At 55.6% G+C, this 13,921-nt stretch overlaps 2 protein-coding genes across 2 annotated transcripts; one reads left to right on the top strand and one right to left on the bottom strand.

Moving 5' to 3' along the window:
* Nucleotides 1–654: 654 nt before the first annotated feature.
* Nucleotides 655–4,707, bottom strand: LOC129681603 (galactoside 2-alpha-L-fucosyltransferase Sec1-like). The gene is made up of 2 exons (XM_055613611.1): nucleotides 4,611–4,707; nucleotides 655–1,667 (listed from the first exon to the last, which is right to left on the bottom strand). The coding sequence occupies exons 1-2, from the start codon at nucleotides 4,705–4,707 to the stop codon at nucleotides 655–657; spliced, it is 1,110 nt and encodes a 369-aa protein (XP_055469586.1).
* Nucleotides 4,708–6,503: 1,796 nt separating this feature from the next.
* Ntn5 (netrin 5) lies at nucleotides 6,504–13,138 on the top strand. The gene is made up of 6 exons (XM_055613456.1): nucleotides 6,504–7,143; nucleotides 10,106–10,294; nucleotides 10,475–10,624; nucleotides 10,930–10,983; nucleotides 11,329–11,409; nucleotides 12,744–13,138. The coding sequence occupies exons 1-6, from the start codon at nucleotides 6,519–6,521 to the stop codon at nucleotides 13,136–13,138; spliced, it is 1,494 nt and encodes a 497-aa protein (XP_055469431.1). The 5' UTR covers nucleotides 6,504–6,518.
* Nucleotides 13,139–13,921: the final 783 nt, after the last annotated feature.

Genomic DNA, 13,921 nt, shown 5'->3' with positions numbered 1-13,921 from the left:
TCCCCATAACACCAGGGCAGGAGCAGCTCCATCACCAAACACCTCCCAGGGCCCTTCAGGAAGGAAAGCAGAAAGCTGACTGTGCTGGGCTAGTTTTATGTCAACCTGACACAAGCTAGAGTCTTTCTGGAAGACTGAATCTAAACTGAAAAAAATGGCCCCACCAGACTGGCCTGTACATTTTCTGGATGGATGTCGGAAGGCCCGGCTCACCCTGAGTGACTACCTGGGCAGACAGTCCTGGGCAGTATAAGGCAGCAGGTGAGTTATAAGGCGAGAGGAGCAAGCCAGCAGGCAGCACCCCATCATACCCCAGAATCAGCTCCTGTCTTCGGGTGCGTGCCCTGACGCCCCTCAGTGATAGACAGCAGTGGGGAAGTGCGAGCTGGACCCCGAGTGGTTCACTGTCACGGTGTCTGTCACGCATAATGAAGACACTGCCCCCTGTGGAAAACACTGCAGATACAGCAGGTTAGGCCTGTGGCGGTTAGCACTCTGGGTAGAAAGCAAGTCAAGTCACCTTGCACATGGCTGCTGAGGTAAGCCCAGGGGGTGCTCACATTTCCAGGGCACTCAAGCTCCATGCGCTACAGCAAGAGCCCCACCTCCAAATGCCTCTCGGGCGCCCAGGCTGAGGCACGGCTGGAGGTTCCTCTATTGGACCTGTCCCAGGTCGGCAGCGATGCCTACCCACTCGGGCAGGTAGGCTGCTTCTGGCTTGAAAATCAAGTGGAAGGGGGAGCTGGCCTGGGTGAAGTTGGCCAGGTAGACAGTGTCCCCACCTGTGAGGTAGGCAGCCCAGATCCCAAAGGTCCCCACAGTCATGACGGTGTGGTTGCACTGGGTGAGCAGTGCGATGTCCCTGGCAGGTGACCCCTGAAGGCCGTTGCCCGCGAACACCACGTCCCCCAGGGAGGAACTGATACTCTTCCGGCACCAGGCCATGTCGTCACTGCTGACCACGAAGACTGGAGCCGAATAGCGTGCCCGGAACCTGTCCAGGGCCTTCTCCAGGTAGCCCCGGTCAGCCACCACGCCCTTCCACACGTTGGGCATGACATGCACGTAGTCTCCGCGGCGCACGTGGACGCCCACGAAGGTGCCGGGCTGGCTCCCGTTCACCCGCAGGCGGCGCAGGAAGGCCTGGGCCTCCTCGCGCACGTGGTCGTGCAGGGTGAACTCCTGCAGGATCTCGGGGCGCAGGTGGTGGTAGAAGGTCCAGGAGCACGGGTAGCCGGTGAGGCGCACATAGCGCCCCGGGATGTGGCGGTACCGCTCCTCCATCCAGTCGTTGAGGTGGTAGTTCTGCCAGGGGATCCTCCCGGCGGTGTCGCCGTGCAGCACGGGGAGGCTGATCCTGAAGATGGGCGCCAGCGCGCTGTGCATGGACGCGGGGATGAAGGCGGGCTTCCCGTTCATCCTGGCCAGGGCGAACAGCGTGGCGTACTCGCCCATCTGGTTCCCCAGGCGGCCTTTGACATTAATGGTGAACATGCCCTCTGGGGGCAGGTGTCTTGGGGATAAGACCACAAGGGCTGAAGAGGCCCAGGGCGCAGGCACCAGAGCCAGGCGCTGGTGGCAGTGGAAGATGGTAGACAACACAAAGATCACAAAAAGCAGGTAGAAGGCGGAGAGGGGAGGGCAAACGACCTTGAGCCCTTGGAGAGCTGTAAGAGAAGACAGAAGTCAGAAGGGAAGGCCAGCGGTCAGACTCTTCCCCATCACTCTGCACTCTGCACTCGGCAGGAGGTGGAGGCCTCAGAGCTCGCCATTCAGGACTGTTTCTGTCTGGCTCTGGGATGGGCTTTACTGTAACTCTCTGAATCTTTCTGTCACCTGTTCAATGAGTATGACTAGCTGTAACCTTTGAAAACAGTTGGCCATATCTTATCTGATTGCAGGCATTTCTATAGTCCTAACAGCTACTTCAGGGAGTTTGTGAAAAATCAATGTAAGACGGGTGTGGTGGTACACACCTGTAATCCCAGCACTCAGGGAGACAGAGGCAGTTGGATCTCTGTGAGTTTGAGGCCAGCCTGCTCTACAGATGGAGTCCAGGACAGCCAGGGCTACACAGAGAAACCCTGTCTCAAAAAAACAAAAAGAGAAAATTCAATGTGCTACAGAAGCTCTTCCTTATTCACAGTCTGACCTTCTAGGGTTTCACTTACTCAGGGTTAAGTGTGGCTTGAAAATATTAAATGGAAAATTCCAGAAATAAATAATCTATAAGCTCTAAGTCTTTTTCTGAGCATGATAAAATCTTTTAACAGCCCACCTCAGCCCCACCCCCAGCTCTGGTGAGCCACCATTGGCCCAGGGTGTCAAGCTGCGCGTGCTGCATGCTTGGTCACTTTGCTGTCGCCCGGCCCATTGTCAGAGCTACAATGCTCGGGCAGCAAGGTGACCCAGCCAGAAGCACGCCCAGGCAGGACTGATGTTCAATACCGGGATGCCATAAAGTGGCCGGGGAGAATTAGCTCCTCAAAGTCAACTTTCCTCTGAAGAGAGCTGCAGTGCCATAGTCAATAAGGTCCTGCCTTGGCACTGCTAGGCTTGTCTGGGCCCTGATGTGCATGACTCATCTCTGCTCATTTTTCTTGGCAACTTGATGCACGTACCGTTGCCTGGGGCCTCCTCAATGGAGAAAACGCCTCCATCAGATGGCCTGTAGGCAAGTTTGTGATTACCCATTATGGGAGGTCCCACACCTCTGTGGGCAGTGCCACCTCTGGGCAGGTGGTCCTGACCGAAGAGAGCAGGCTGAGCAATCGAGATAGCAAGCCAGTGAACAGCACTGCTCCACGGTCTCTGCTTCAGTCCCAGCCTCTCCCACGCTCCTGTCTTGAGTCCCTGTCCTGACTTCCATGTATGACAAACTGTAAACTTCAAGCTGAAATAAGCCCCTTCCTCCCCAAGTTGTTTTTGGTCCTGGTTGTTCATCACAGCAGCAGAAAACAAACTAGTACACAGCTTTCTCAGCGGCCCTCAAAGTCTTCAGGTGGATCCCACCATAGTATGACCTGCGGCCTCCTGCTTATTCCTGGTGCAGCCTCAGGGTTAGGCAGGCTGTCTCAGCTCCCTCGCTCCTGTGCCCCAGGGCCGCTCACTTTCTTATTAACCTAGCCACTTCTGGACGTGCCAACACTCCTGGCTTTCCACTCAACTCCTAGCCCATCCAGAGCACCACGGAGCAGAGCAGGGACAGAGAACCTGGCTAGGGAGAAGAGAAAAGGCTCTAGACAAGCGGGCAGCCTCTGGAGAGGGTGTGGCCTCCGGAGCCCTTCACGGAAAAGGCAGCTGTTTTGGGAAGTGTTCTGCTGCTCCTATCTGGAGGCCAGGCCCCGCCTCCTTCCTGCTATGTCAACAGTGCCATCTTGAGGCTGTTTCACAGAGCGGACACTGTGCTGCCCTGCTTCTTTTCTCAAGGCTGATGACAGACCAGTCACTGTGGAGAGCAAGCTGGTCCTAGCTCTCCAGCAGCCAGGTCCTGTGGGGGTTAAGGTCTCAGTTCTCGGGGACTAGCCACTTCTGGTTCGTTGTGGCTCTCCCTCTTGCTGCTTCTACCTGCTGCTTGCCCCATTCATCCCACAGTGGATGCCTTCTGGGTAGTGATCACCCAGCCAGCCCAGGGTACTGGCACAAAGTGAGGAAGAAAGGTCTCTCTGGGGACAACTGAGGGACTCCTTGCTAGGCAGAGAGGGTCCCACAGCAGACCCAAACCTTCCTGAAGGTCCAGACAGCCAGGGCAAGGCTCTCCTTGTATCCTCGGAAGCCACAGCACATCCCTGCTCCACAGCAAACGCTACCTGAGGTCTGTAGAACAGACCAGCTTCCTGTCCTTCTGTCTAGAAGGGGGCCTGACCTGGCCAAGGCTGGGCAGACCTGGGAGAGCTTGCTGGAGGGACCAGGTCCATGTGTCGCCCTCCCACTCACAGCCCTTGCTGGGAACACGGCTCTCTAATGTGGGGTCTGTTGGCCCCAGCCTTCTCTGACAACGAGTACCTCCAGCTTTCATGGGCCTTATAGCTCTCGTTTATCCCTGTCCTTGCTCCTCCGAGATCCCAGCCCCCAGGGTCACCTGGAACTAGTATAGGGTGTCTCTTTCTCCAAGGCAACAGGTCCCTGAGCCTTGCCCCTGCCAGTTCTGCACAGTGGCAAGATAGTGGTGAATGGGATGCGTACTCAGGACAAAGCGCACAGACCCTTGCTTTGCTCAGAAGAAAGCCATACACTCGGGTGTTCAGAGCACAGCAGTTTTGTAAGTACTTCAGCTAAAATCCCTGGAGCCTTAAACACCAGTTGCTGGAGGAGCTGCCTTTGACTTTTCCTACTCTCTTTTGCTCCCCAAATCCAGCCCGGCTGAGGTACTCTCCATTGCTCTCCCTGCAGACAGCCCTGGCCTCTGGTCTCCCCTGTGGCTGGACTGAGGCTTCCTTGGGGGATTTCAGAGCTTGAAAGCAGATCTTAACATCGAGTTGACACACGTGGCAGGGGTTGCAGGACTGGGAGGGGCTGGCAAGCTAAACTCCTGAGGTAAGAAGGGTGGGGCAAGTGAGAACAGGCCAGGACCCCAACCCCGGGCCCCCCTGCTGCAGCTATATTCCTACCTGCCTGGATCTTCCTAGGCCAGTTTGCTCCAGGGCACCAGGCAGCAAGCCTGCTGGGGGCGACAGCGCCCCTGTCCCACGCAGTCTCGGGTGGCATGGCTGGCAGGGGTCCCTGTGGGAAAGCGTGGCTGCTGTTGGCTAGAGTCTGGGGTGGGCGGTGGTGTTGGATTCTGCGGGCTCTGCTTTGAGCTCCCGCCCAGAACCCCACTAGCCTGGGCCTGAGAACAGCCACTCAACAGCCTCTCTCACTCCTCCTGAGAGCCACCGTGTGCTGCTCCTACAGAAGAATGTGGGGACGACTGACCACAGGACACTTCTCTCCAGGCAGGTTTGACCAATGGCTGGGCCCTAATAGCCAGGTAGGAGATGCATGCCAAAGCCCAGTGGCCCAGCAAGGCTGACTGTGGGGCCTACGGAATCTGGCTGGGCCTGCCACTGAGGGAGGAAGTCTGTAGGCCCAAATGGGCAGGGGCTAGCTTCTGCCTACCCCAGGAAACACTGAAAACGCACAGCATGGTACTTCATGGTGTTAAGAGCCAGAGGTGGGACCTGAAATTACCCAGCAAGAAACATGCTCACATGAGGAATTGGGCTCAAGGGGGCTGTCCTGCTGTGTTACGGGTGCATAACGGCTCCCTGGGGTAGGGACCAGGCCTACAGATCGCATGGGAAATGTCCTGGGAGCACAGGGTGGTGTAGCTCTTAGCCTATGTGCAGATTCAGAGAAAACGGTTCACACAGGGGGCTCAGGAAAGTCCCAAGATGTCCAGTCCCACGAGGGGGAAGTTGAGAGCCTCAGTCCTCTGGCTCCGAACATTTCCTGGGCTCTGGATTTCTGATTTCTAAGTGTCCTGGCATCTGGCAGACTTTATACCACCTCCTCCTTTTTGTCCTTCCTCCCACATTATATATTCCCCAACATCAGCTCCCTGATCTGCTCCGAGGGCCTGAGCACTGTGGTTAAGTATGAGATTTGGGGTAGCAGGTAGAGCCATAGCCCAGGTAGTCCTAGAAATGTACTGGGGGGGGGTCCCACACCCAGGTCCTAGAGGAAGGCCAGGCTCTGCCTTCCCAGCTCCCCATGTGTCAGCTCTTCAACAACAAGGTGGTGCTGGTTTCCAGCTCCCATTTGCCATCCCTCCCTCAGTGCCGTTCTCTGGCTATACACCTAGAAGGGAAAGGGTTAAGGGTGGAGGGCTGGGGTAGGTAGCAGAGAGGCCAGGGCTTTTTAGCAATAATCCCCCCTCCGTGCCCAGGGTGTGGAGAACAAGGTTAGAACCTCATGTGGGAAAGGCTTCTACTCTGATCTACATGGGCCAAGCCCTCGGCCTCTGCTTCTGACTTCCTGCCAGGCGGCGCCAGCTCTTCCTTCCCTCTTGAGCTTCTCACTGTCCTCAGGCTTTCATGGGCATCTCTGAGCAGACCTGCCCTTCCCTGCCAGCCCCGGAACCTCCTGCTTCATTCCGGGTGTCCCATCCTCTGCCCTTCTGCCGTGCCGTCTATCCCTCTGGCTTTCCCTGAGGTCTGTGTTGGTTTCTGCTCCTCTTGTCTATTTCCTCCCTCAGCCATGCTTCTCCATCTCTTCCTTGACTCACTGTTCCAGGTTTTCACGTCTGTTGGTCCTGCTGCTTCCTCGTCACCCTCTCCCCAGGGCCTCAACCCCTTGACACTGATGGGTAACTTTAGGGTGTTAAGCTCTGGATTAGTTCAGGCGAAATTCTCAATTTTGCTTGCGTTCTTTCCCTCCGGGTTATGTAAACAGTAATTCTCCCCAGATGGAACTATTTTCCTCGCTTCAAGGCAGCTGGGGAGGGGGCTCAGGCAGGGCTGCGAGGAATTCTCAGCAGGGTAACGGCTGACTGGCCCCCTCGACCACCTCTGTCTCCAGGTGCCGGCTCTGCTGTGGCCATGCCCATTGCCCTCGGCCTCCTGCTTCTCCTTAGCCAGGCCACTTCAGACCCATGCTATGACCCTGGAGGGCGCCCTCGCTTTTGCCTCCCACCAGTGACCCAGCTGATTGGCAAGGCAGCAGCCCCCTGCCCCCAGACCTGCAGTCTCCCTGCAGCCAGCCCTGGCCCTGCCTGCAATGGTAGTCTGACCCTGGACTTGGATGGCTTCTTTCTCTTGACGTCTGTCACCCTGCGTTTCTGTACCCCAGGGCCTCCAGCCCTGGTTCTTTCTGCTGCCTGGGCCACTGGAGGTCCTTGGAGACCACTATGGCGCAGGCCTGCCTGGCCTGGGGCTCTGGGGGGCCCCGAGAAGGTAACCTTTCACTCCCCACCTGGCCCCAAGGCCAGGATAGTGGCCAGCCACCTCCGTGTGGAGTTTGGCGGAAAAGCGGGGCTAATGACCACTGGAGTAAGAGGCCGCTGCCAGTGCCATGGCCACGCTGCCCGCTGTGCTGCTCGGGCACGGCCCCCACGCTGCCGCTGCCGCCACCACACCACTGGCCCAGGGTGTGAAAGCTGCCGCCCATCCCATCAAGACTGGCCCTGGCGGCCTGCCACACCCCAGCATCCTCACCCGTGCTTGCGTAAGTCATGGGTCCTGGCCCCAATCCTTGCCACCACTTGGCTCCCTGGACAACATGCTTTGGGCCCCTTCTCCCAAAGCATGCAGAATGTCCTCTTCCCCTCAAAACTGCTTTTCCTTGCTCGTCCTCACATTGTGCTGGGACCTGGTTTCCTTTCCATGTTTGTCAAGCATGTCAGACAGACACACATACACACACACACACACACACACACACACACACACACACGGAACCGTCTGTCAGGGACTCCACTCACCAGATGTAACCACGTGACAACAGTGACAGTCCTGAGCAGAACCTACCCCAGGTCTGGTGTGGAAATGGGTTTGGGCAAAGATCTGGGCAGACACACTTCCTGACTCCTGGGAGACATGGAACCCGGAATATTTAACCATAAAACATTCTGATGGCCCACCAGCTGCCAGCCCACTGTCTGGATGAGGAGACTAGCCATAATTCACTTACACAGTCACGCTGGTATGAGCATGAATCCTGTCCTGCCCAGCTCCCACTGGGTGCTGTCATACTAAGTGCCCCTGGACACAATTAGGAGCAGTGTTAGTAGATGGCCTGCCCAATTTCAGCTCTTCGGCTCTCAGTAATGTGGTCTCAGGCACGGATCTGACCTCTCTGTGCCTGTTTTCTAACCCTATAAAGGGGGGGGGGGGGCAGTGACAGCTCTATCCTTATGGCTGCAGAGAAGACAGTGAGGCCTGGGAGCAGAGCTCTGTCCTTCCACCACTTCTGAGCACCTGCCATTATACCATTCCCAGGTAGAAAAAAGATCCTGGCGGGAACACAGAGCCAAGATGATTCTTAGGGACGTGTCTTCCTTGATGCTGTCATCTCCAGAACATACTCTAGCCTCTCTTCTTTCAGCCACAATGTCAGCTCCACCTGTCTGTGACCTTCAGGCCCATGGACAACTAATGCAGACAGACAGAACAGGCAGATACACACCCATCAGTTCTCTGCCCTCCAACACCCCAGGGAGTACCAGGGGAGACTGATGCTGGGACAGGCTTCATCGGGCTTGGGTGCTAGGGAGCTTGTAATCCCTGAGGATGAGCACAGCTACCCACATTAAGACAAGTGCAACCCTGGGGAGCTGGATGAGAGGTGCATCCCTGTGGCTTTACAGATAAGGTAGCTTGACTGTCCCCTTCCTGTCAAGTTGTCAGAAAGGGAATGACGCAAAGCCATTACTCTGGGTCAGAAAGCGGCCAATGTGAGCCTCTGCAGCAGCACTACCACTGGGAACCACCTAAGCCCTTGGGAGCCAGCAGAGAGCCTCACTGCACAGCGGGACCAGAGGCTCAGGGGATGGACTGGCATTTTACAGCTGCCTCTACCCTCACCACACTGGGATTCCTCTGCTCTGCTCCCGGGAGCTGCCTGCTCAAGCCTCCAAGTCCAGGACTTTCCATAGAGTGACCAGGCATTCTGTGTTAACATCTCTTTGAAATTCCTTCGAGAGACAGAACCCTAGGCTTGGGGGTGCTGAAGGAGCCACTGATTTATATGGATGGGGTTTTCGTGGTTTTAGGTTTGGGTTTTGTTTTGTTGTTTTCCTAGTGTTTCTGATCAGCAGGAGGCATGAGGCCCTTGTGCTCACAGAGAAGCATGAGGGAACCAGGAATGTTATAAACATACAGAGTTGTCTCTTCCAAGGGAGGGATGTGTAACCTGTTTTCTACCCAGAAGGCTGGGAGTGGACACATCCTGGTGACCCTTGTGCTATCTATGTGGCTGAGACCACACTGGATCCTCTCCCAGACACTTATTGTGACCTTGCTCTCCCAGTGAATCTATGGAACCCATCTTTATGGAAGATGTCTCCTGTACTTTACAAGGAGTGTCAGTGTCTTTTTAAAAATATCTATTATTTATGTTTGTGTGTATTCTGCCTGCATGTATCTATGCTCATGTGTACCTGGTGCCCACAGAGGCCAGAAGAGCGCATCAGATCCCTGGAACTGGAGTTACAGACAGTTGTGTGCTCCCATGTGGGTGCTGGGAATTGAACCTGGGTCCTCTGGAAGAGCAGACAGTGCTCTTCACCACTGAGCCATCTCTCCAGCCCCAAGTTTCAATTTTCTTAAGCTTTGTTTTGCATACAGGATTGAGTTAATTGTCATCAAGAAACTTCACCAAATTGTGCTGTTAATTAACTTAATTAGCTTAATTAACTATGCCTAAAATAAACAACTGGGGCAGACTCTGAGTTTGAACCAACATCAGCTACTGGGTGGTGTTGAATGGAACTACTTTCTTGCCTCTGGTGGATTGTTACTGCAGGCCCTGGTGGTCAGAGAGACCCCTGCAGTGGGGTTAGACAGGCACTGCCTTCAAGAATCTGAGAACGCTCCCAGGAAAATGCACGTGCTCGGCATGCCTTTGGGCTTTAGTGGAAGCTGCTGCCACAGCCCAGACTGTGCTTCGGGCTCCCTCCAGCCTGCTGCCTTGGGCAGGTGACTTCACTGTCTCGTTCTCCACCTATGGATGGGAATGGTGATGACTGGAAAGACACACGTTTGGTTCATGGTGCCTAGTGCGTGGGAGTCCTAGAGGCCTAGTGCATACTCTGGGTTAAACACAGCTAATGCCATCCTGTGGTCAGTGGGGCTGAGCTACTGACCCCTTCAGGTCAGAGCCCCTTCAGGCAGCTACTGACCCCTGAAGCAGGCCCCTTCAGGCAGAGGCTGGGTTGCCCCACCCAGCCCATTCTTTCAGCACTGTGTCCTCCCGGGAGGGCTGCAGGCTGAATGCTGACCCCTATGCCACACCTGGCTGCAGTGTAGATGGAGAGTGAAGCTGCCCTGGGGATGAGCCGAAGGCAGCCTCTACACCGCAGCCCTACACCCTTCCACAAGAGCAGGACGGCAGGGAGAAGCTGGGGATTGGAGACAGATCTGAACCTAATATGCCTGTGTGACAGTTTCTGACCTCATCTTGTCCCCAGCCTGCTCCTGCAATCAGCATGCCCGACGCTGCCGATTCAACTCCGAGCTATTCAGGTTGTCAGGTGGCCGTAGTGGGGGTGTGTGTGAGCGGTGCCGCCACCACACAGCTGGGCGGCACTGTCACTACTGCCAGCCAGGGTTCTGGAGGGACCCAAGCCAGCCCATCACTAGTCACAAGGCATGCAGGGGTGAGTGTGGCCTGAAGCCAAGCCAAAGGGGAAAGGACACAGAGCTAGGATTCTGTATTGGCAGGTACAGAGGTGGGGGTGAGGGAGGAGGCTGGAGTCTAGACTCAGGTTTGGGGAATGGGACATGAGTTTTGTAGGGCGCCTACTGGTCCCAAGTATCTCATCCCTTTTGTCGTGAAGCCTGCCAGTGCCACCCGATTGGAGCTACAGGAGGGATGTGCAACCAGACCAGTGGCCAGTGCTCCTGCAAGTTGGGGGTCACAGGCCTGACATGCAACCGCTGTGGTCCTGGATACCAGCAGAGCCGCTCACCCAAGATGCCCTGCCAACGTGAGTCCCAAACACAGGAAGCCGAAAACCCTGAACTGGGATGGGAGGTGACAGGCCAGGTTTCAGTGGACAACTGCAGCCTGTGGCGCTGGCTTTTGGGTGACCGTGGAAGAGCTCTGATTCTTCAGGGAATCGGGTCTGAAATGACAGACTCTTCAACCTCGGAAAAAAGGGCTGAGGTTTGGACTCCTTGGGCTTATGAGGGAAGGGGGTGGTCTTGGAGAGGGTCAAGGATGGTTGTGCCCTTGAGAGCTGGCTTGCCTGGATTCCCAGAGTTGAAGTTGAATTTTTCTCTGAGCCGCCAGGAATTCCAGAGGCAACCACCACTCCTGCCGCCACCTCTGCTGCGTCTCGACCTGGTAAGAGGCTGGAACAGCAGCAAAGGGATCTGAGACGGGATGACTGGGCTCCTTTTTTGTTGTTGCTGTTTTGTTTTTTCGTTGTTTTGATTTGTTTTTAGCCAGGGTTTCTCTTGGCAGCCCTGGAAGAACTCGCCCTGTAGACCAGGCTGGTCTCGAACTCAGAGAAATCTGCCTGTTTCTGTCTCCCAAGTGCTGGGATTAAAGGGGTGCGCCACCATGCCTGGTCTCCAGCCCTTCTTGAGGGTGCCAACAGTCCAGCTGTCTATAGAAATGGGTGGGGAGGTGGGATGGGCTGTGACCCAGGCCGTGGGAGCCCACTGCAGAGAGCCTGACCCTCTCCAGACCCACAGTGTCAAAACTACTGCAACGTCTCGGACACCAGCGTGCACATGAGCCTTCAGAGGTACTGCCAGCAGGATTATAGTAAGTGATGGAGAAAAGGGGCCTGCCTTCCTCTGACCTTCCATTTCTTATTTTAAATGGGAAAGGATTTAGGTCCTAACAGACTGTCATCTGCCAGGATGTGGCAGAACAGGAGACGATGGTGGGAGATAGTGGGGGATGCCCTTCCCTTCCCTTCCTGTGTCTTCTGGTCCCCCGTACTCTTGCACTTGCAGTTTTGTGCTGTCCTTCAGCCCAACATCTCTGAGCGCTGCAAGGAGGAGAGGGATCTAGATGCTAGGCCCCTGTCCTATCCTGTTTTCCTTCAGTCTCAGGTACTCAGGGCCTAGCCAGAGAACAAAGCTACTTCCCTCTGTACAGGACCATGGGCCCCTTGGATTTCAGGACAATCAACTGTCTTCAGGGTCACAAGTCTTGGAGTTTCTCCCACCCTCTCCTCAGGGGTACTGATCCTACAGATCTGCCTTGCTAGCCAGAGCCTAGCCCCACCACAGCACTGACTCAACACTAGCATGATCTGAAGCAAATCTCAGGCCTTAGCCCTCTTCATCCTTTGGAGGCCCCAATTCACCCCAGAGCCTTTCTAGCACGACCACTCTTTCCTGAGGCCTCCACTCCTGGGGACCTCCTCATTCTGTTACATTAATACTCAGGACAAAGCTAAGCATAGGGGTGCAGGCTCAAAATCTCCAGTTCCCAGAGGCTGAGGCAGAAGGAGTGCAGTGAGTTCTGGGTCAGTTTAGGCTACAGAATAAGTTCTAGACCAGCCTCAACATTTTAGTGAGACCTTGTTGTCAAAACAGTAGCCCTGGAATCCTGAGGCTACTGTTAATAGTAGCATGGCCTCAAGAGCCTCAGCCAGCACTGACTGAAGCTCCCAGGATGCTCTCCCTGCCTGACCTCTGGTGAGCATCACCCTGAACCCTGCTTCACACGCTCTTCCCAATTCCATTTTTGGGCACGCTCACCCCAGCAACTCACGTGGTCCTTACAACCATCATCCTGGATGTCTCCCTTCCCCCACTTCACTAGCGTCCAGCACACATCAAGACCAGTGGTTGCAACCTTCCTGATGTAGTTCCTCACGCTGTGGTGAACCCTCTGCAACCGTAACATTATTTCCGCTGCTACTTCACAACTGTAATTTCACTGTTAGGAATCGTAATGTTTTCTGATGGTCTCAGGCAACCACTGTGAGTTGTTGGATGCCCCCAAGGGCTTGTGAGCGAACCACAAGTTGAGAACCACTGATCTAGACCCTGCCTGCCCCATCCCACCGCCACATGGCAGTGTCAGGCCTGGCCTCACTCCTCAGGGCCAGCCTGCCGCTTGCCTGACTTGGTGTCTTCCCGCAGTCCTGCACGCTCAGGTTGCGGAGTCCGCACAGGTTTCGGTCTCGGAGGTCCACTCGTTGGGCCCTGAGTGGTGGCGGCTATCCGTGCACGTGCTGGCCGTGTTCAAGCAGCGCTCGTGGCCCGTGCGCCGTGGAGGCCAGGAGGCCTGGGTGCCCCGTGCCGACCTAGCCTGCGGCTGCCTGCGCCTGCGCCCGGGTGCCCACTACCTCCTGCTGGGCAGTGCTGCGGAGGGCCCCGACCCTGCGCGCCTCGTCCTGAACCGCCACAGCCTCGCGCTGTCCTGGAGGCCACGCTGGGCCCGGCCGCTGCGGCGGCTGCAACAGAAGGAGCGCAGTGGCGCCTGCCGCGGCCTGCGCCCATCCACGCCGAGCCCTGGGCCCGGGAGCAACGTGTGAGTTAGCAGAGCCTTCGGCCTCAACTGCTAAGGAGCCAATCAGAAGCCACAGCGCTCGTGACGTCACGCCGCAATGCTTCTGCCATGTGGGCGCAAAAGGCGGGAAGCCGCAAGCAGCCGGAAGTTACTGCTTTGGCCCTTGAGCCTAAAGGCTATTTGTCACAATAAAGTCTCTTGTCTTGTGAAGTTGTGTCTGATCCATGTTGTGGGAGTATTTAGGGGGCAAGTGAAGAAGGCCTTGGGTAGATTTGCCAAGAAGTTCTAAGTAAGTTATCTGGGACAAAGTGGCCCATGTGCTTGGAGTGAAAAGACTCCAGCAGAGTCACTGGTTCTAGTTAGATTTGTCTTGCTTGATAACGCCAAAAGACAATAGACTAGGTATGGCCAGGAAAGGCAAGAAATTTGACAAAGGTGCCTAGTAGTATCATATGTCCAAAAAGTTTGGCATATAGATACTTTATTATTCCAAGGGATCTCAAGATAGCCGGGGGTGGGGGGACTTTGAAAATTGCCTGATCTTGGAATATAGTCTAGAGGCATGGTGGCACACTTCTCAGCACTTAGGAGGTGGAGTGTAAGGAGGCCAAGGATTATCTAACAAGTACAGTTTGAAGACAAAAGCGATTAATCTACATGAAGGGTGTGGAACAGGCCTGGCCCACAGTAAGCACTATGAGTTCACTTGAACACCCAGAGGCCTTCCTCCCTCTGGGTGGATGAATTAGTCCTTGCTGGGATCCCGAGGTAGTGGGCTTCCAGGGCAGGGAGAGGGGGTTAAGGAAGG

The sequence above is a fragment of the Psammomys obesus genome, unplaced genomic scaffold (assembly GCF_907164565.1).
Source record: "Psammomys obesus unplaced genomic scaffold, mPsaObe1.curated_primary_1811, whole genome shotgun sequence".
In the NCBI taxonomy this organism is placed as follows: domain Eukaryota; kingdom Metazoa; phylum Chordata; class Mammalia; order Rodentia; family Muridae; genus Psammomys; species Psammomys obesus.
Note: the sequence above shows the minus strand (reverse complement) of the source record. Positions and strands in the feature narration are given on the sequence as shown.